Genomic DNA, 23,998 nt, shown 5'->3' on the forward strand with positions numbered 1-23,998 from the left:
AAAGGCCAAGTTATTTGTCTACTAGTATAATATCTTTGTATACCTATTTGCTTATTTAACATTATATTAAACATATTTAGAGAAATCTAAAGATAAGAGATGGAAAACTTCTTATTTTTGTGTATTGTCAAATTAAATTTTTTTTTATAATAGTAAAACTAGTTAACCTAAACATCTCACCACATGGAGTGCTAATAATGGAACCAAATTACAATGTTGAGAGATAAAGACAACATGAAGTTTCTTCTTAAATCTTCTTCAAATTTTATTGAAAACTTGTTCAGTTCAAGATTATGCCTTAACAACCATAACCCCACAAAGACAATGAAGAAAAACAAAACAGAAGTGTTTAAAATAACATGTAAGAACCCCTAAATAAAGAAGTCAACAACTTTTGAAATGGGCTCTCAAGTTTTCATCAACATCCCATAACCGCACAATTATACACAAAGCTTTCTGATGGCTTTGAAGCAAGAACTCTCCAATGCAGTGCCTCACCTTCCCTTGGGACACAAGCATTGATCTCTATGAACCCTCCACCAAGTGCCCTAGGCCCTCCAACCACCACCAACTGATCTCCACAGGCCCTAAACGCCATTCCCCAACCGTTCATCGAAGAAGCCCTCTCAGGCAAGCTCCCAACTCTATTCCACACGTTACACCTTTTGTCATACTTCCTCACCTCTTGCTGAGCATAGTTGGCAGCATAAAGCTCGTCTTTCACAACAGCTAGAAGCGGAGGCGCCCCTGACACCGCCGCTGCAGAGGAATCTCCTCCTCCACCTCCTCCACCTCCTCCGTTGCTTCCCTGTAACATGTTAGGTATCACTGTCCATGTCCTCTTCTTCAGATCATAGACCTCACCACACATAAGCATCTTTGTGTTCCCCTCTCCTATACCTCCAAGAACATAAAAGTTCCCATCCATGAACACACTCGAACACATCTTCCTCGCCTTGTTCATGCTTGGAATCACTGTCCATTCCCCGGTCTCCGAGTTATAAACCTCAGCAGAGTTCAGTATCTGCCCACGAGGGCCGCATCCTCCAGCCACAACAGCGATCTCACCTAGACTAGCTGATCCAAACAAGCACCTGGGAGCATTCATTTGCATACCTGACGTCCACGTATTGGTCAGGATGCTGTACTTGTAAATCACATGGGACAAGATCTCTTTACCGAAGACAAGAAGCTCTGTGCCGACAGCGAGAGATTCTTTGTCTGAGCTCTTGAAACATTCGTTGACTGCCATTTTGGGCACACGCAGCCATCGGTCTCCGTTTGGATCATAAGCTTCCCATTCCAAGAGCACGCAGGAGAAGTATATCCAATGCTCAACAATACCCTTTGCTCGTCTCAGCCTGTAGAGCTCGCTGTTCTTGATGAGCGAGCGGAAGGTTCTGTTCGTTGAGGCGATGGAGCGGAAGTCAGATAAGGAGCAGTGAGCTAAGCAGTTGAGAAGAGCGTTTTGGTCGAGCGTAGTTACTGGTGGAATCTGTTGATCACCACCACCTTGCTGACTTTGGTTAGACCTCTGATAGGTTTCATCAACACGTAGCATTTTGCTCCTGTAACTTCCTTCTGTATCATCCAACAAACGCTTCTTCAAGGAGAGCTGAAGCACGCAGTGAGCGTTGTATATCCATTTGCTCTCTTCCTCACATGAAGAGGGCAAGTCCCTTGACACCAGATAACTCGGAGCCTCCAACATGATGAGACAACGCTAAAAAAAACAATCAAAGAACCATCAATCTAATCATCCAAGAAACAGAAGAGAAGAGAAAGACACTCTATAACAGAATCTTGTTTTTTTTTTTAAATCAATTATCCAATGAAAATTCATTTAACTGTAGAGATGATAGTAACGTTTGAGTGAGACCAGTAAGATGAAAAAGTACAGTTCTTGACCAGTGAAAGATTAGCTCTGACATCATCAGAAAAAAAAAAGAAGCAATCATTAACAATCCACAATACAAGATCTAAATCAAGCAATACGATCAGATCAAAAGCAATTCACCAATAGAATCAAAGAACAATCATTTCATCGGATCTCAAATTCGAAAACCCATTTACTAAATCTAAAAAAGATCTGAACTTTTACAAAGGGTCATCCACAAAAATCAAAGCTCACCTAAGAATAACCCTCCGACTCGTCTTGCAATCAAAGTCGATTGAAGATCTGAAATATTCAGACAAAACCCCACTTTAGATCCGATGGGTTTCAACAAATCGAGCAGACACATAAAATAAGAAGAAAGAAATAAAGAATAAAAAAAAAACAAACTTGTGTGGATGCAGCAGCTTCTGAGTGGCTAGGGATGATAGTCATTCATCATCTTTGTATTCACGGCCACATTTTAGCTGAATTGGTAGCTTATTTGAGCTGTGATTTACATTTTTATTTTATTTTATTATATATAATTTTGGGGGTTATAAAAAGATGCACGAATGAACCAGTGGGGTGATTTCTACAATATTAAATCAAGAATAAAGCTGATGAATTTATATTCTTTACTACTTTTTTATACCAAGGTGACAAGGAGTAGTGTGGAGAAGGGTAGTTTCGGTATTTACGATAAAAGTTTGACGACGCCGTTGGTAGTGGACGTTAACGGCGGATTGTTACACGTGTTTCTGCTTCGGACAACTAAAGCTCTTCCTTTTTTGCTTTTTCACGTCAATGTTTTGTTTTGGATTTTGTCCTAATCCTATTTTGATTGTTCAGTTTTGTTTCTTCTTCTCTTCCTACCACTTATGAATCTCTAACAATAACATTTGGACAAAACAAATATATATATATATACTAGGGTCGGCCCGCCCTACGGGCGGGAAGTTATAATAAAAACTATTTTATTATTTTGAATAGTGTTTATTTTTTTGTTTAAAAACTAATTTAAGTTAGCACTTAGTGCTTTAACCCAAAAATAGTACTTAGAGTTATGATATAACATAATTCTATTTGTAATAGTTTTCGAATGGTGTCGTGATTTTGTATTTAGTCATTTGATGATGTTGCGATTTGTTTAAAATGAAGAAGTTGTTATTAGAACAGTCGCAACACTTTTGAGAGTCACATATTTAGTTACCATTAGGAATTCTATAATGTATGTGAGGAAATATTATTTATTGAGAAAATACGATGTGTGTATATTTCTTGTGTAGACGAATAATTTTAGTACTATTTGATTAAATATAAGAACTTGTTGAGTGGGGTTCATATGAACTTTTTTAGCATATCTTCTTAAATTAAAATTGTAGAAAGTGTCTATATTCACCAGTTCTCTTAGCTTACAACTTTATATCTTGAATATTTGCACCATTTTAAGTGATTTTGATGGGAGATCCCGAAAGTTATAGAGGAAAAAATTGGATGTTGAGAGTTTTGCTTACCGTGGTGGTATGTTTGACCAATTAGATTTAGATACTGATCCCAAAACTCTTATATGAGAAGATTGGTTATGTTCTCTATGTTTTTTTTTTATAATATTCAAAAATAGAAGATTCAAAATTTTGCTATGTTCTTTATGTCTGGCAATTAGATTATATATCTTAAACAAAAGCATTAAGAACACTTGATCAGCCACTAAATCCAAGTATGCATTATGTAATAAGTCTTCCCATTTCCGTAAGAAAGATATCAAAATAATTACGCATCAAGCCAAAGAGCGCAATTCTGGAAAACGCTCTTGGCTAACCAACTCCAGATTCGATTCCACAAATGAAAATAGTATGCAAAGATGAAATCGAAGGAAAAGATATTGATATTACGTGTATACGCACACCAAATAACCTAATGTGCACACTACCACAATCGAATGGTATGTCGATGTAGCACTTTAGGATCGAATCCACGGAGACCAACTGTTACACTTTATTTCTATAGGATCAATATTAAGCTAAAACAATATGGGGGTTTTAAGATTGAGGTATTATAACAGAAAATAAAAGACTAGTTAAAAGGTTTTCAGATGATTAAAAGAGCTAGGTTCAGGGTGATTCATTGGGATACTTAGGATCATGAGCTACACAACTATTCAGGAAAACAATACGAGCCAATATAGAACTTGAACAACAAGAATAGATAAACCCACTGTCGTGGTGTCTACCAATTTATCAAGCAATCCTAATGCCTAAACTGTCGTTTGGATCAGAGAATGATGACAAGCATTAAGTTCAGATTCAATTGGTTCACGATTCGCCTTAACATCAGCTTTCGTTGGCTAAGGACAAATCGCCTATCTATGCTATTTCCAGTAACCTAAAACACTTTTGATGAATAGATTAAACTTGTGATCAGATGCTAAATGGCCAGTTTAACATAAGCAATAAGCATAACAATAGACAGAGATATCAAAGAATAACAATCCTATTTGTGTCTAGCTCATTGATCCATGATCCTTAACACCCTAAACCTAACAAGCGACTACTCAGACATGGACAAAGAAATCACAGAGACAAAGACTGAATAAAACATCATGCAATTCAATAGAATAAGAATAGGGTTCAGGATAATCTTCTCTATGGTGAGAGAGATGGAGCCTTCTCCCTTTACAATAAGCAAATCCTCAAATTCTAAAGTCTCCAATGGTTTTCTTCTGTCTAGAATAGCGTAGAATGATAAAGAGAAACAGAAAATATGATATATCAAAGCCACAGGCGGCTGGGAGAGAAAATATGGATAATTAGGGCAAATCCCGTAATGATTGTAGTTTCCTAAAAAATCTCTGCCGCTGGAACACTCACTCGGAACAGTCATCAAGACTGTTCTGCGTGAAAACCACCAAATTGCATTGTTTTCTGCCTCTTTTGTTCCAGCTGATCCATCTCCCATCCAATGCAACTCCAGACCTGTAATGACTCCAAAAGGACTAGGAAGACTCGATAAAGACTTGAAAACCAATTTAAAAGCATATATACAAGATGTATAAAACACCATATATCAATTCCCCCAGACTTAGATCCTTGTTTGTCCTCAAACAATGTCAAGTATCAAGAACAGGGAGAAATGTTTGAAAGTGTGGGAACTCTCCTATTCTCAGCAACCATACTTTAACCACGAATCTCTGAACCATACAAGCAGTAAAACTAGGACAACACACCCTTACCGGAACCCCACTGACTGCTGTTCAAAAATCGGCTCCATACTCTTCATCTCAAACCTGAAAAAGCAACACTATCGAGACAGAACTCCCTACATTCATTTAAGAGTAGCGTGAGCTTCTCATCACAGGCATCATTCAGGGTAGACGGTCTAGGTGTGGAACAGGCTATTTAATGGTGGAGTTAAGAGTGTTTAGGGGCTACCATTTCATTGAAGAGGATGCAGGATATCACACAAAATGGCAAGAGAGGATAGATCCATTGATGTCCACAGCCTCTACTCGTTTTTGCTCTATCTGGTGCGACTGTTCTGATGACGAAACAGGCAACTGATTGTTCTGCTTTCTACTTTCCTCTACACACTCTTCAATACTTGGTACCAACTTCTTGCTCGACCTTTCCAGTGGCTCCATGTTTCTTTTCTTTCTTCCCCTTCTCCATCACATTAATCTCGTTTTTTTTTTTTTTTTTTTTTTTTTTTTTTTTTTTTTTTGAAGACTGATATGGTGATGTGACGAAGAAGGAGGTAATACATGATCGTTCTGAGTGCCACTGGTGGTTCTGATTTCGCGACCATTCTGGTTCTCCACCCCTGCTCTTGCGCAGTTCATTGGTTATGGAGCGGTTGCTCCCTTAATCTGCTTGTTCTCCTTTCTTACTGAATTTCTGCAGCAGTAACGAGTAGGAGGCTGCGTTGATCCTTTCCTCTCCGACCTTTTTGCACATATCTGCACATATGACACTGAAAAACAAATGCATGAAGGTGGAATAAAGGCTAAGGTGCAGGGTGGGAACTAGCTAAAGATGAGCTAGCCACTCAGGATCAGCAAGATGGATAAAAAGGATAAGAAGTCCTGAGTGTGTTCTCGTTTCCCTGATCTAATGCCCATAACAAGAAGAATTTCAGTCAAGATTAGGTTCAAGTAAGGTGGAGTTAAGTCTACCCAGTGTAACCTGATCGGCTGAGAACTTCTGGAGAATCAAGTGAGATATGTCAGGGTGTTCCAGGTCCACATGTGTGTCTTTCGCCACTGCTAAGGTCACTGAATAAGATAACTAAAGCACGAGGTGGTCAGTGATCAACACAGAATAAGGTCCTAATTCCCACAAAGTTTTGACTGACTCAATAAAAACTGACTCAAATTGACCCAAAAGAAAAACAAAAGAAAGAAACGAGTTAGTAAACGACGAAAACCCTCCCCCAGACTTACTTCACAACGTCCCTGGTGTGAAAATAAATCAGAGAGAAGGAGAAAACAAGAATAATTTTTTTTTTTTTTTTTTTTTCGAGATACTTACCTGGCGCGGAGCAGCCTGACAGAGCAAGACGCGGTTGCTCCGGTAAAGGATGCTCTGGAATGAGAGCAGCCAACTGCTTGCTCCAGTCAAGGGTCTCGGATTTTCTGATTTATGACCTGAAACTCAATAAACTAAAACGAAAAATAAGTAAACAAAAACAAAACCAAGTTATATTTACACTTACCAGTGGGTTGCCTCCCACAAGCGCTTGGTTTAAGTCTCTAGCTTGACTTGGTGACTGGGATCAGTCGGGTTGAGCAGGAGGGCCTGTTCCAAAACAAGCTCCACAATCAGACATGTTCAGCTTCAAAACCCTGCTCAACAACCCTTTCACAGCAGCTTCCCCTTTCTCCTTCAGCTCATGTGTGAGAATAGCTCTGACTTTAGAGAACGGTTTAGAGGTACCCTTGCACTTTACCTCATACTCAATGGAGTTCTCATCACACTTGAGAGGTATCAAAGTCAATGTAGGATCTCCCTTGATCCTTTTCTTCTGGACTTTCTGTTTCACCCTTGAATTCCCTCTGAATTTAGTAGGATCAGTGCTAGGATCTTCATTAGAGAACGGTCTGCTCTCACCCTTATCACCATGCTCCTTCTCTGGAACAACCTTCAGCTTTTCTACATCAAACACTGAGATGCGAGAGGCGTGTGATGAGGAAGATCTGGTGGGTACAGCCTTGTAGAAAACTTTCTTGTTGATGTTGGAGAAGCAGACTCTCTTGTTGGGCATATCGATGGTTGCTCCAACAGTAGCCATGAATGTCCTTCCAAATATAAAGGCATCTCATGATCCTTGTTCATCTCAACAACTTGAAACTCAGCAGGAACAATGCATTCCCCTACTTGAACATGAAGGCTGCGGATGGTTCCATATGGGACTGCTCTGGAAGAGTTTGCAAAGGTCAGGGTCAGCTGAGAACGCTCAACATCAGCAATACCCAAATCGTCTACAATAGCCTTTGAGACGAGATTCACACAAGAACCAGAGTCACAAAGAGCATCCTTGAAGGTTGTTCCTGCGATGGAACATGGGAAAACAAACTTTCCAGGATCATCAACCTTAGGCAATACCTTCAATGCTGGTGTAGACAGTGCTTTGATATAGAGGACCTTGATCTCCTCTTGAGTCTCTCTACAGTGTTTAAAGAACTGGAGCAATGGACGAATCTGCAGAGCATCTTCGAATGCAAGTTCTTTAGGAAGCCTTCTCACCATCTTGTTAAAACCTATCAGCTGCTCTTCACTAATGGGATCCATCAGATGTCTAGGTGGAATTGGATAGGGAACCTTGGGAACATAGACTCGAGATGGTGGAGTCTCAGCAGGTTCGCTAGGAGCAGTCACTCCAGAGCTAGCAGACTGCTCTGCTCTCTCTTCTGCGCCTGAAGCAGTCTCAGCAAACGGCTGCTCTATTGCATTACAGTGCTCAGTCCTAGGATTTTTATCAGTTCTTCCAGGAAGCGTCTCTTGTTGCCTCTTGACACTCTCAACTGTTTGAGCAAGCTGAACATCGATCTTTCTTATATGGATCGCAAGATTGTCATACTTGTTATTCAGCTCAGTGAACATGTTGCCCATCCTGGTGTCTATTTCCGTGGTTACCTGATTCAACGCCTTGGCCTGAACCTGCTGACCCTGCAACAGCTGTTGCATCATCATACCCAGACCCTTCAGCTCATCTGGTTGACTGTTCCCGGTAGCTGGAACAGCATGCGGATTGCTCTGCGGTTGTCGCTGGTTCTGGTTCTGAATATGCCCGGCCGTAGGTTGTTCCATGCTGAAAACGTGCCCTTGGTTGTTTTTCAGTAGCTGATCAACCTTGGCAGTCAGCTCATCTATTTTCTGGGCGTCAGAACTGTTTCCTTTCTTGGAGCAATCACTCTCCTCTTTCTTATTAGCTGAGCTAGCAGCCATGTTCTCAATCAGCTTAAACGCTCCAGCAGTGGTTTGAGTCATGAAGTCTCCATTGCTCGCAGAGTTTAGAGCACCTTGGTATTTCCAGTCCACTCCATCATAGAAAATGTCCAGGATATAATCATCATCAAATCCATGGTGAGGACATTCTCTGCGATAGTCATTGAAGCGCTCCCATGCGTCGCAGAAAGGCTCATCAGTGAGCTGTTTGAAGGAGGTGATCTTGTTCCTCAATGCAGCTGTTCTCGCCTTAGAGTAGAAATGGCTGAGGAACGCTGATCGGACCTGTTCCCATGAAGTGAGAGAGCCGGTAGGGAGAGAGTTCAACCACCGTGCAGCTTTTCCATCAAGAGAGAATGGGAATAGCATGCACCTGATGTAATCTGGTGGAACACCATTCGCGCGAGTGAAACTGCAGACTTTTTCGAAACTCTCAATATGCTCCATTGGAATTTCTGTAGAGAGACCAGAGAACACCTTTCTCTGTACTAGACCGATCAAAGCAGGCTTGATCTCGAAGTCCTGCCTGGTGCAGAGTGGAGGAATAATGGCAGAGCGCGTAGTAGGGATGTTACGCGGAAGGTTTCTCTGCCCGATTGGAACAGTCTGCGCTTGTTGTTACTGCTGCGCGAGAGCAGCCTGTTCAGCAGCATCCTGCTGAGCTTGGATGGTCTGCTGCATTTGTTGCATCTGCTGCTGCATGAGTGCCATAGCCGCAGCGAGATCATCCTGATTGGCGTGATCACCCATAGTGGTGTCAGTTTGCCTTGGCTGTTGACGATTTGTTCTTTCTAACCTTGCTAGCTCCTGGTTGGTAAATGTAACTAACTCTCCTTGTGCGTTTCTCCGAGTATGTCTACTGGTCATGCACCTGGAACATTAGCTGCAACAAAAAGGATAAGGCAAGTTAGAGGTCTTAGACTAAATAAATAACCGAAAAATAAAGGTAAAAAGATGGTCCCCGGCAACGGCGCCAATTTGATATTACGTGTATACGCACACCAAATAACCTAATGTGCACACTACCACAATCGAATGGTATGTCGATGTAGCACTTTAGGATCGAATCCACGGAGACCAACTGTTACACTTTATTTCTATAGGATCAATATTAAGCTAAAACAATATGGGGGTTTTAAGATTGAGGTATTATAACAGAAAATAAAAGACTAGTTAAAAGGTTTTCAGATGATTAAAAGAGCTAGGTTCAGGGTGATTCATTGGGATACTTAGGATCATGAGCTACACAACTATTCAGGAAAACAATACGAGCCAATATAGAACTTGAACAACAAGAATAGATAAACCCACTGTCGTGGTGTCTACCAATTTATCAAGCAATCCTAATGCCTAAACTGTCGTTTGGATCAGAGAATGATGACAAGCATTAAGTTCAGATTCAATTGGTTCACGATTCGCCTTAACATCAGCTTTCGTTGGCTAAGGACAAATCGCCTATCTATGCTATTTCCAGTAACCTAAAACACTTTTGATGAATAGATTAAACTTGTGATCAGATGCTAAATGGCCAGTTTAACATAAGCAATAAGCATAACAATAGACAGAGATATCAAAGAATAACAATCCTATTTGTGTCTAGCTCATTGATCCATGATCCTTAACACCCTAAACCTAACAAGCGACTACTCAGACATGGACAAAGAAATCACAGAGACAAAGACTGAATAAAACATCATGCAATTCAATAGAATAAGAATAGGGTTCAGGATAATCTTCTCTATGGTGAGAGAGATGGAGCCTTCTCCCTTTACAATAAGCAAATCCTCAAATTCTAAAGTCTCCAATGGTTTTCTTCTGTCTAGAATAGCGTAGAATGATAAAGAGAAACAAAAAATATGATATATCAAAGCCACAGGCGGCTGGGAGAGAAAATATGGATAATTAGGGCAAATCCCGTAATGATTGTAGTTTCCTAAAAAATCTCTGCCGCTGGAACACTCACTCGGAACAGTCATCAAGACTGTTCTGCGTGAAAACCACCAAATTGCATTGTTTTCTGCCTCTTTTGTTCCAGCTGATCCATCTCCCATAAAATGCAACTCCAGACCTGTAATGACTCCAAAAGGACTAGGAAGACTCGATAAAGACTTGAAAACCAATTTAAAAGCATATATACAAGATGTATAAAACACCATATATCAGATATTAATGTCATAATTGAACAATTGAGATGTTTTGCGGAGAAGCTCTAACGAAGATTTAGCTTTCCTTTTTTTCTCTCTCTGTCACGTTCTTCGATGGATCCATCAATGTCACAACCGCACCGTGTGTACTTACTGAGACCAGTGTCTCAGTTTCTCTCTGACACACCGAAAGAAATATCGAAGCTACCTTCTCTCAGTTTCTAGCTTGCTCCATCTCGAGAATACCTATCAATATGCCGGTAGAATATTCGTGTCGACTATCTTGGCTTTAGTGTCTAGGTTACTTGTACGGTTTGATATTATTGTTCAATCTTGATCAACGTTGAAGCATCTTAACCAATGCAGCATCTATATTAGATGTAATCGCGTTTCCATGATAAATAGATCGTACAATGCTGCCATTGCATTTTTTTTTCATCCCTTTTGGGGACCCGTTTTCGGGAAGGTCCAGTTTGGAAAGTAACGCACTACCTATGATGATCTTGTTCTCATCAGTTAACAAAGAGTCTCACTGCTGTGTTTTCTCTTGATTTCATGGTTCTGGCTCTAAGGACTTGAGTTTTGACTCTTGGTACATTACTTTTTATTTCTAACTAAACATAAGAATTGTTTAGCAAAAGACAAAATTGGCTTTACACTTTTTAATACATTTAGGGTATCCCTCATTTTTAGCTAACTTCAACAATCAAAGCTTTAAAAGAGCAACGGTAAAATATGTTTAGCATTGTAGTTGGATTTTCAGCATAACTTTATAATTATTTTTATAATTTATGTATTATTAAGTTATATCTGTAATATTTTTTTGGTTGTTTTATATCATTTTTTGTTAATTTTAATATGTTTGAGTTTTATGAACAGAAAATAAAATTTAAATTCCATGAAGTGTACAGAAACATAGATTTTTTGTTCTTATAAGAAATTTCTATCTGTTTTTGAAATTTATTTATTTTGCATTTTATTACTTGAATTCTGTAAGAAAATGTTATATGTTAACATATTGATGTCAATAAATTTATTTAATTGAAAATGAATCAATTATAAAAGATAATTTATGAAGTATTTGACCTTTTTAAACATTTTGTTAAAAAAAGATAGATTAATACAAATGTCAAACCTAAATTGATGATGTGCTCATGTTGTATGAAAAGGTATAACTTTCATATAAATACCAATAATGCATAATACATAGTTTTGAAAGAGAAGATATTATTTCCTATCGAAAGTATAATATTGTGAACATAAACGGCTATTATTGTTGTTTAAGCAAATAGAAACAATATATAATAATAAAAGAAAAATTACAAATATACGACAATTTTCAAAGACTATGGTACAAAGTTTCTATTTTCCTTCTTTTTAAAGTTGAGGGACTTGATACCACAAATAAAGACAAAGAGCAGTATCCATCCTATGTGGACAGCAGCTACAACTTGTAAGAAGTCATGTTCGAACACAAACCCATCTTTCAGCAAACTTTTAAGGCTCATGTCTCCAATGCAATTGATCTGCACTACTGAATCTTTGTTTCCTACCTGAGATGTGATGATACAAACGGGAGATTATACAATAGGTACGGTGCGTAAAAACACCAACTCGTGAATAAAAATTCAAAGAATGGATCTATCCTACAACATACCAACATGGCTGGGGAACCAAGAAATAAAAATAAAACAAAACAAAAGAGAGAAAGTAACCTCTCCAATCTTCTTCTTCATCGTATCCTCAAGTTTGGCGGGTGTGACGTGTGTATATTCTTCAAAGAAATCAAGAACGATTCTCTCGATATCTTGAACCGAATACTTCAAGTAGTTCTCAGGGTCTCTCTTCCACTCTCTATATGACCCCTGAAACTTCCAAGAAACGATTTATCTGAGACCTAAACCAAGATGCAGATTTACCTGTATAAGAACAGTTGCGAGGATACCTAAACTCCACAAGTTCATTGTAAGGGCGCCACAGATTGTCATTAATAGCCTTGATTACAAAAAGTTCAGCTTCTAGCTCTCCAAGCTTGACCTGAAAAGGGAAACGAAAGAAATCAAGTATAGGGATGACGAAATGGGAAGCAATGACTGTCCAACAAATTAAAAACAAAAGCAAGCATATGGGATCACCTCAACATCATCCAAACATATCTTTCGTGCCACCTCTCCCCATTTTTTTTCTGCATAAAAAAATCAAAGTTCAAAGACAAACTTCAAACAGAAACAGATTACAATGGACAATCATATAGCTGGTAGAGAGATGATCACAGACAGAGGGAGAGCCTCCAAGAATCTGATGACACACACTTCGGCGGTGGAGACGCAATTCGACGGTTGAATCAAATCGATAGAGGAGAGTCGTTCAGATTGCTCTGAGTCACATCAAAACCGCTTATGGAATATATTGAACCCGCGTTGATAAGATGCTTGTACACAGTGGCTTGAATGAGGGCTGACTGCAATACATAAACAAAAGGAGTGAAAATCAACAAAAAAAATTGAATTCAAAAGCATCTCCCATAAGCGAATTCAGAGGATTGTGTCAGAGAATGCTAACTTTTTATGGCCGCAGATAGACCGCCTTGGAGAAGATACATTTAGTGCGAGGATCACTGCTCCAGCTGCAAGTAGCAAAGGTCAATACAAATACTTCGGACTGAAAATCACAGAAGAAAGAATAAGAACAAATGCAGTAGACAATGAAGATATATATAAGTAATGCTGTATGACTTTAGGGACTCTAAGTCCGAGATGAAAAATGCAAGGAAAGGACGATTTTAAATGGAAATGAAAACAAAGATGTAGCTAATATCCATAAGAATTAATAACATTTGGACATTGCCAAAAGCGAACAGAGATATCTTTTTAGATATATCACGCATATATCAAAGTGCATTCAGACATAAGAAAAAGAACAAAACAGCCTTCTTCTAACCTATTGATTACACATTTTCTTACTCAGTATGTTCATAAATATCACTACAGAAACCATTTTCAAGCAGGAATATCTGAAAGACCGACTAAAACCATTGTTTTGGACACATAGCTTTCGTGACTACAACATTTAATGGTAAACTTTACAATATGGTTAATCGCATATCGGATCATAGACATCAACTGCTGCTCAAGCAAGACAGTAGAGAGCCATGAAACTGAAAATTACAGGTATAAGAGAGCACCACATTATGTTGTTTATTGCTCACTGAATCAGTTCTGTGTTAAATCAAAAACTAACAGCAGTGCACTGTCTAGGGATGCCTTAGCCTAAGCATCATTCTAGAGAAACTCCGAAATCAACAAAGATACCACCTTTAACTTTAAAGCTAAGATTTTGATTACCTTCTTGACGGAGGCAGACCAAGAAAGCGTAAGCCCCAAGAACACAATGAAGAAAAACGGTCCCCACGGATCCCAATCCCTAAACGCCTTCCCAAGATCCTCCCTATTCGGATTCGGAAACACCACCAGCTTCAGATTACTCACGATCATCGACATATCCCTCTTCACCGTATCCCACACCGGCTCTGTCAACGTGTTCGGCGGAGACCCAAACCCGCTCTCACCGATGGTTCTCAACCTTCGAAATGCCGAAGTTACCTGCCGGCGGAAGCGACAGAGGGGCTGGAACGGGCGGCACTTTCTGGGAGGTGGAGGAGGAAGATGCCGGAAGCGAAGGGAGGTTGGATTGGACAAAAGGAGAGTAGGATGAGACGGGTATTGAGGGACGGATCGGGCTCGTTATTACAGTGAATTAGATAGAGGAAGAAGGAGTTTTTTTTTTTGTGAGCATCAGTATTAGGGTTCGCGTAAGCTTCTTCTGAAAACATAACGCAAGGTTTCAAAATAAAGTCCAATACACGAAGTTAAGCCCAAGACAAAACCTGTTTAAATGGAATGACGCGGATCGAAGTTGTGTACACGCGTCGCGTCTATAACAAAAGACTTTCCACGTGGACACTGCGGGAGAGACTCGAACAATTTTTTATATAATTAGATATATACTAGATTTTGTTAATTTTATCATGAAATCATCTCACTAACAGAAAATATTACTGATTGTTTTTTATTTATACATATTACTGAATGTGCAAAGAGAATCCCTATCACAAAACTTAAAGATTAACAAAGCATAAATTATATATAAAATGTTTGGTTCTTCATAATTGATTTGAGTTTCGGTCTTTTGGATTGGATTGAACCAATCAGGAGTTTGAGATCAGAATATGAAACCAACTTAGGTCTTACAGCCCATTTATGACCCTATCCTGCTAGCTCTTTTAACGGGCTGGATCTATTCTTAGACTTTAGCCCGTTTATTATCTCATCAGTTTTGCTGTAATTTTCAAGACAATATTTAAATCAACTGAAAAACAAATCATAAGACTTCTTCTTAGCACATAGACATAGACATGACTAAAAACTACTGGATTCGATCTTAGTTTTATAAGCCCAAAAAAATATGAGATTTTCAGGCTAAGCTCACTTAAATTTTGGATATTTTAGACCTAAATCCGTTTGGGATAGGACCGGTCCGAATACCCAAAACTTTATATTTTAGCTTAAATATTATCATTTTTATAATCAAAACCATTATTAGCATTGACATATTATTTTAATATTTTTTATCCAAATTCTAATAAAGTAAATATAAAAGTTGTTAATACACTTTATTGTTTGATCATTACAAGTGTCATATTTTTAATTTTGCAAATATACTTTCTTCTTTTATGTACAACATGTTTTTTTTATTTCAAAATACAATGAAAATTTTGCCATGTTTATTAGAAATTGTATTCTCTTATATATATTAGTTTTAATTTAAATTTTGTATGTTTATAATATGTTTTTAAAGCAAACAAAAAATAAAACATTTTTGATAAAGAAGAAAAGTTTAAACTTACTTTATATTTTTTTAAACTATTTTTATGAAAATTCATATGTATTAAAAAGTCCAAAAAAATCCGAAAAGCCTTATAACCCTATAAAAGCCGAGCTAGACTTTGAATTCTAGGCCTAAAATATTTTGGATCAAGTCAGACTAGACTTAAATATTACGGGCTTAGCGGGTTTGGACCGGACCAGTCCGAATTGACATCCCTAATAGCACTAGGCAATAGCGTTTTAATTTATTTCCACTTAAATCTAAAGTCTTGAGATGCAGGTTGCAATAGCCTATATGTTGTTAACTGAGAATATTCTGCAAGGTATAGCATCTTTTCTGCTTTTTTATGTAGCAAAGAAAGATTATTATGCTATGTTATTTGACCTACCACTTAATTTTACTTCTGATTACTTGAGCTAGGACCACACCTCCATCTTCTAAACACCGCATTACTTTTGTAATAAATATGATCAATCTGCGACAAAATCTTGTTTCTTTAACTAGAACGAACGACTGAACGAGACTATAGATTAAGTCACAATAAATATTTACCCCCACGAGTACATGGAACCCTGTGCAACTACTTTGCTTTAGGACGCTTTTTCTTTTGTCTCGTTACAATCATTTGAACACAATCGAGGAGATTAATTATTGATTAATGTAATCTAAAAATGTGCAAATTGTGAAAAAAAAGAACCTTAGACGACGGTGGACGTTATCGATCATATTAATATTAAAATGATGGCAACTTGGGGTTAAATACCAAGTTGTAACATAGAAAACGAATCTACATAATGTAGAGCGACCGAGATTTGATTGTTTAGATCAAACACATTAAAACCAGTAACCTACTGTCTTAATTTTGGTTGTTTATTACTCTTTCTGTTGATGAAGTAATGATTTTCTAGAGTATTCACGCATATTAAAAAAATAATTAATTTTTTATAAATAAATTTATTATTTATTTTATTATATTATATTTTTTAATAAATATCAACCAATAGTATTCAACCAATTCAAATATTTTCAATTAATATTTCTTAAAAATATGCAATTTTGATCAATATTAACTAATAAAAGTACTTTAATTTTTTTAAAAATCTATCATTTTGGAACAAAAATAAATCTAGAAAATTTTAATTTTAAAAACAGAGGGAATATGATTTATGAATGGTGACCAATTAGAATGTCAAGAAGTGTAGCATTTAGGGGAAGTTATGAATTACAACGCATGGTACCATAACGTTCGTGAATACATAATGCTCAAAAACATAAATTAATTTTCGTGAACATTTAGAATATTTTTCGACACTCTCTTTTACAAAATGTGCATGCATTCAGTTTTGTAGCGTTTTTCACCTCGTTCGCCTGGCAGGTTTTGGGTAAATTCATTTGTTAATTTTAAACGTTTACTCCAAATACTACCCGAGAGAAAGTATAATTTTAATATTTGGCGTTTTACATGTTACACAGCAATGATAACACCTATTCCAACAATGTGAAAAAAAATATCAAATATTTTCATATAAACACATAAATTACGTTTGGAAGCAGTCTAGACTTTATTTTCGGTCAAATTTTTTGCATTTTTAAGTTTTACAAATCAGCATAATCATTTCTAATACAGGATTCTTCATTCTATTCACATATATGCTAATGATTTGTTTCGGTAGAGCACATATATATATACATGTCAAATAACTGAATCACTATATGGCTATATGCTAGACACCTAGTCTTAGAGTTTTTTCCTAGTTTTAGAGTTATTACGGAATTAACACGACTAATCTTATATTATATATATATATATATATATATAATTATATATACTTTAGTTATTAATTATTGTAAAGCACAATACTTGTATACTGAAGTAGCATAGAGAGATCACTATTTAGGCAGCTATATATAAGCAAATAACAGTTTCAACTCTCCGCTCTATCGGACTTGACAGAGAAAAAAAAACATCTTATCAAATTTAGTACCGCTAGATTGTGAACTAACGCTTTTGTTAAGTATGTCATGATATTACAACACATGATTTACGATTGGTTAATTCAGAAACACAAACTCCACTAATAAAGCGCACACACAATTCCTAGAATACAAGATATCATACTGAAATTCCTTCTCTATATAATGATTAAAGATGAAAGTGTCTTATTTTTGTTTTGCCTTCTTCGTCGTAAACGCATTGGAAAAAAATGATTTTGTTGGTTGATTAACTCCATGTGCAAATTCAGAGTTGATAGGCTTTTGGGACTCATCCTAAGTCATAAACTTATAATTAACCGCATCCTATAAATGGAGTCTGCCAGTTCTTTTGTATAACAAGGAGTTTGCTGGTTGCCCTTTCAACCTTCAAACTATTCGCCACATTGCAGTTTTGTACATTGCAGTTTTTATTATTGATCGACAAATAGTATTAAGCAAAAGAAAACAGTACAGAGTAGAAAATATGCTGTTAGATGATAATTGTTATGTTTAAAAATGGTTTAGTTTAATAATATATAGCTGGATCACGTTTTTGTAACAATACTATACGATTAAGCTTGTTTTGGTCGGTGTCAAAGAGCAGAGACAGGACACTTGAGCTCAGTTAAGAGTTAAATGCAGATCAAATCATATTACTATTTAAGCATCTTTGTATTCAGAATATGAGATTCAAAATTTCTGACAAAAGTCTTAACATACATTTAAGTTATCTCATTCCACTCATTCCTTCAATTCCTCTACTTTTTTCATCATGAAAGAATTTTAACGTAATTTACAGTTTTTTTTATTTATCTCACAGAAGTGGGTAGAATAAAAAAGTTTACTCTTTCCTTGTAACTGGTAGTTTTTATTTGGAATTCTTATGAATGGCTAATTCCACGTAATTCTATTCAAAAAAATTACATTCCAATTGTAGTTTATATTTTTTTTTTCTGGAGTCAGTTTCCATAAATAATTTAGAGGTATTAATTAATATAGTGTCGAAATACTATAAAAATTAATGGATTCATCAATATATATATATATATATGTATATGTGTTTATTATAAAACATAAATTATACTCTATTCTATATCATGCATTAATTTCTTGTCTAACGTAAAAAAAACGAGGGAACAAGACGAACCTAAACAAGCATTAAAACGAAAAAAACAAAAAAGATTTTAAGTTTTGAACTAAAAAGAAAGATTGTGACAAGAATGGAACGCTCGTGAAGTTAATTAAGCTTAATCTTCGCTGTGAGTTAAAGATCATGTGCCGCTAGAGACACGCTGACTCCATTTAACTCATCTGAGCTCTCTTTGTTTTATTTTTAAATATAAACAGAAATCAAATCTCTTTTTATAAAATAAAAATGTACAATTAGATCTTATCTCTCTAAGGTAGTCAGTTCTAAATATATTAAACTTTTCGTAGTCAATAAATTTTGCGATTGATTGCTTTGGTTGACCTTGTATATATATTTATATATACTCGTCTGCTATTTAATTAAAGTCTCCTACTCAAAATTTTATCTTTAGATACTCAAAATTATCTTATCATGTTCAAATCCTAACACAATAAATATCATATTTGTTGGATGTTTTGATATAGAATAATCAAGAAGATGTCTCTAATATCTTTTATTATCTTATTATCTTTCCTAATATACACATAAAATTTATTTTATTTTGAAAACAATAGTACTATGAAAAAATTATAGAACTAAAATTAATTTACTACATAAGTTTTAATAGTATACTAGATTGTTTATCCGCATATGTAGACATTTTTCGTATATGTTTATTATTAATACCAAATTTATTGATCAAAAGATTGCACATTTACAAAAATATGAGGGCAATAGATAACTTACGAAGAAAAGAAAGAAACAATGTAAAAACTTATACTAAGTTAACGTCAAACCATCTTCACAGCATGCCTGCTAAGGGGGTGATTCACGGCGTAGTGCAGTAAGGAGATACGATTGCGGATCATCTTCCCAGTGCTTCTGCTGAGCTGAGCTTATCTTCCGAAATCCAAGCTCCACCATGGTGTCTTAAATTTATTTCTCTCTAGATAGCATATAACACAATCTGGAAGGTCATCCTCATGAGAATTGTGTCAATACGAGACCGAGCTGGAATCATGAGTGCAGCAACCGTGTCATCCCAATCAGGCGTGATGACTTCTCCAATTAATCCTCATGTTGTGTTCATTCAGATGGTAAAAGAATAGGGGAACACAAAAAACAAGTGGTCTCTAATTTCATTTATCTCTCCATAGAGCATGCAGTCTTGAGTTGTGCCCCATGTTCTCATTCTGTCACCAATTGATAAGCGAGTAAGAAAAGCAAGCTATACCATAAAGAAATGTCTAGGCGCTGCTTGACTGAACCAGACCAGTGGTCTCCGTGGCATTGCTTCCTACGTTGTTGTGAAATAGTTCCAAGTATGAAGTGAAGAAAGAGTAACCGGGCTTTAATTCGTCATGATCGATTTCCACAGTACCATGTCAGCTCCTGAGTGAGGATTAGGTGGTGGTGTAGCAGCAATTCTTTCATATATTTATGGGCAGCACCTCTGACCCCTATTTTTTTTACAAATATATATTATTACATTAATTCAAAAATTAGCATAATAAGTTATTGTTTATGTCCTAAAAATTATGTTTTCTAGACTAATTTTGTTAGTATTAATTTATAATAATGATTTAATATAATAAATAAATTGAAAATTGTTAATACAAAAAATAGTTGTTAAATATATAATAAATTATCTAATCTAATAAATATATCTAAAATTATTAATATAATTTTTATTAATTATGTAATAAATTATATAAATATTTATTAAATATATCAAAACCTTTAGAAAGTTCACCAACAAAAGTCAATTGGCCAACAACATATAGACTTTAACATGACTGATAGAAAAGGGTAATGGACGATATCTTATGGAATTGAACTTGCCAATCAAAATATCATTTTTCGAAGTTCTAGAAAGTATTAGGGATAGATTAAATATCCACATCCGAAGATTCAATCTGAAACCATCTGAATTTAGAAATACCAAAATAGATAAGATCCAGAGTAAATATTGGAATATGTCCTAAATTGCTATATCTAAATAATCAATATCAACCTGTTCTTAATGCCAAATAATTATCGAAAATATTTTAAAGATAAATAAATAATATATATGTATACATGCACACATTTATCAGATTGATAAAATGAACCAAACATAATTTGATTTATAAGTACACATTTGAATGAGTCACATGCACCTAATTTTGATATTTGAACCATTTCGTAATAATTTCACTATCAATTAAACTAGTATATATTAAAATATCCAAATGTATAAAATTGAACACATATTGAATATAGAGATACAGTAAAAATTCTATAAATTAATAATGTTGGAAGTATAGTATTTTATAAATTTATAAAATATACTTTTGTAAAATATAAAATATATTTGATTTTACTATATATGCACTATTAAAATTTTGAAATGCGACTTTCATATAGCTTTTATCATATGATATGGTGTATATAATATATGTTTCATAGAATTTAAATATAGTTTTAGATATAATTCTACTAAATATCATAAAAATATATTAAAATATTAAGAAAACATAAAGATAATTTTATTATGAATATAAAAATGACAAGATAGTTTTTATATAAATTGTAATATACATATAAATTCAGGGAACACTCTCAAATGAACTTTTAAAAAAAAAACACCAAAAGAACCTCCAAAGAGAAAAATAACTTTTATTTTGGAGACTATTTTAAAACTTTTATTTTTAAATTTTAATACTTATTATTTTATTTTTAATTCTAAACCCCACCCCCGAAACCCAACCCCTCAAATCAAAACATTTAATTTATATTAGTTAACCATAGGAGTATAACTGTCTATTTATCCATTAATGAAATTTTTTTGGTCATTTTTCGTTGAAAGCTCTTTTGGTAAAAAATCTAAAAATAGTTATTTTAGAGAATTTTTCTATAAATTATTTTCATATGATAAACAAAAAAATTATTATTTTATTATCTTATTGATTTATGTCATATTTAAATCAGTCTAATTTGGGACTGAAGAAATATATAAATTTATCAAGTATTAACTTATAGAGTTTCTACTGTATATTTTTAGATAAATGTACAAAGCTAAAAATAAAATGCATAATAAAATTGGTTACTCTTATAGATATAATCATTAAGTTAGTCAATGAAAAATTTATTATGTTAATATAAAATTCTTTTAATTGTGTAATGAATTATATATATAATAATATATTAAGGATCCTAACGATTTTAAGAGCCCTAACTTTTATCGTGAACTTTTGAGTTAAAAAAAAGTTCGGATCAAAAAACCAATTCGCAAATAAAAATCTAAACTTAAAATATAAGCGGGAAAAATGGCTAATTTCCTAAATAGTTTTTGTTCTCTGAATAGCTTTCAAGGACAAAAATTTTCAAAAATAACTTTCATTAGTGGATAAAAATACAATTGTATATTTAATTACATGTTTTACTTAATTATTTAATATATAATAAAAAAATATATTAAAAGTTAAAATAATAAAATTGATTTTGTTTTTTCAGAAATATATTGAATGTAACTTTTATGCATATTTAGAAAAAAAAATTCTAAATATGTATGACATCTTCTTAAATTTGATTTAAATGCCTATTTAAAAAACATTACTGAATATAAAAAAATCTTTCTAAAATTTTATGATGATATTTTATGTATTTATAATATCTTTCTAAAATTTAGATATTAAATACATGAATATCATCCTAAAAATTTAGAGAGATATTACATATATTCAAGCATATATTGGTAAGTGTCCATATAATTAAGATTCAGCAAGGTACTCATAATATATATTAGTGAAGGTTTAAGAATGTACTTTTAAATACACATATTTGAGAAAAATTCTAATAACGGAGTTCAGTTTGTACATAAAGCAGTATCAATTAAGTTTTTTTAAAAATAAATTTTACAATTATTCTAAAAGACTTTTACCTAAGGCTCGCTTCAAGATACAAGGAATTTGCATCTAATGAATCAAAAGTATATTGCCATATATTTCTCCAATGTATTAAAATCTGAGATTTGTTGTTTTGCTCCCCACAGCTCACACTTCGAGTTTTCATAGATTCTTGTTGTTTCTACTCTATCTTTTCAAAACATATTTCCTTAATTTCTTCGCTTATGTTGGACTGAAAAAATGTAAATGGTAAAAAGGAGAAACTGTATTCTTCAGGTTCGGAACTAGGAGGAATGTATCAAGTTAATAGCATATACATGTAGCCGTGTAGACATGAAGCGAGTAAGAAACACAAAGTTGGCAGAAAAAATTTGTCCGTAAACTTTTTGCGCTAGCGTAATATCAATATACAGAGAGAAAACTGCAGGTACATGGAGTTGATAACAAAAGCAAAATTACACGATTTTCTGTGTTTTGGTGATTTGATATGAATCGTGATTAAAAAAAAAAGATTTGATACGAGTTTTTGTGGTGCAACAGATTAGTGCATACATGAATAAATTAATAATGAACTCATATAAATTAACTACAAGATCGTGGTCTAATAGACGGATTCTGGAATGCTAAGCAATCCTGATTCGAAGATATTCCATTACAATTTACACTTCACTTTGTGGCTACGTAATTATGATCATCCATGTTTTAGTTTTTCTTCAAATATCTAGAGTGAAAAAGTTTATCCGTGAACCATAACATCCATTTAGAGATTAGTACAGGTTAAACCAAAAAGAAAAAAAAAAATCATTATGAATTTAAACTTTTTAAGTGTTCACGTCGGTCGGTGTAAGTGTACGCACCTCCCGAAATGCAACGTGTGTGTTGTAAATCAAAGAACATGGGCGTGTGCGTGCCTTTGTGTGTAAACGCTTTGACCAGTCAAACAACTCACACTTTGTCCCTTTCCACAGTCTTCACAGTTGCACCTGTGTCTACGTATACGTCAAAAGAAAACCATGGCTAGTGACTAGTGAGTAATTATAGTATTTCATAGGATCTCCGTATTTTCTTAAATACTTCCTCTGTTCCTAAAAGTAAAATATTTTAGATTTTTTACTTGTTTTACAAAAATAGTTTTTTTTATATATTTAAGATACTTTATTATATTTTAAAAAAATATTAAATAAAAATATTTAAATTTATTAAATTTCATTGGTTAAAAATTATTGAAAAATGTTAAAAATAAATAAATTAATTATTAAATTTTTAATAAGCATGAACATTTTATAAAATCTTACTTTAGAGAAACAGAGGAAGTATAATTTAAAAATCATGATCAAAGTTAATTTCAAAAACTTGTGATATAGTGTTCTTACCATTAAATTTATTGTTATATATATATATATAATTTTACAGCTTCTTGCCACTAAACTACATGCACGGCCGGATTTTTAGACCAAGATCAATAAAACATTAGTATTGATTTCTAAAACTTTTATATGGTTTTTTTTTTGATAAAAAAAAAACTTTTATATGGTTTTAACATAAAAATAGATGTTCAAATTATTTTAAAAAATATATATAATTTTATAATAAATGTGTAAAAGTTTCAAATTCTCAGATCAGGTTTTGACTAGATAACATAACTTTATATGTTATATATA

The 23,998-nt window shown here is 34.4% G+C and overlaps 1 protein-coding gene and 1 non-coding gene across 3 annotated transcripts; one reads left to right on the top strand and one right to left on the bottom strand.

Annotated features, from left to right (window-relative positions):
• Nucleotides 1-240: 240 nt before the first annotated feature.
• On the bottom strand, nucleotides 241-2,516 carry LOC106446198 (F-box/kelch-repeat protein At1g74510). Of its 2 annotated transcripts, XM_013887896.3 has the most exons (3): nucleotides 2,285-2,512; nucleotides 2,132-2,179; nucleotides 241-1,723 (listed from the first exon to the last, which is right to left on the bottom strand). In XM_013887896.3, exon 3 carries the CDS (start codon nucleotides 1,709-1,711, stop codon nucleotides 419-421), a length of 1,293 nt encoding a protein of 430 aa, XP_013743350.1. In that variant the 5' UTR covers nucleotides 1,712-1,723; nucleotides 2,132-2,179; nucleotides 2,285-2,512; the 3' UTR covers nucleotides 241-418. The 2 variants fall into 2 exon arrangements, with proteins under 2 accessions (XP_013743350.1, XP_013743349.1); XM_013887895.3 differs by lacking the exon at nucleotides 2,132-2,179 and having other exon boundaries at nucleotides 2,285-2,516.
• Nucleotides 2,517-8,446: 5,930 nt separating this feature from the next.
• Nucleotides 8,447-8,553, top strand: LOC125576862. The gene has a single exon (XR_007315285.1). It is a non-coding gene; the product is annotated as a small nucleolar RNA R71 (small nucleolar RNA).
• The last annotated feature ends 15,445 nt before the right edge of the window (nucleotides 8,554-23,998 follow it).

Source organism: Brassica napus, chromosome A7 (genome assembly GCF_020379485.1).
Source record: "Brassica napus cultivar Da-Ae chromosome A7, Da-Ae, whole genome shotgun sequence".
NCBI classification, from domain to species: domain Eukaryota; kingdom Viridiplantae; phylum Streptophyta; class Magnoliopsida; order Brassicales; family Brassicaceae; genus Brassica; species Brassica napus.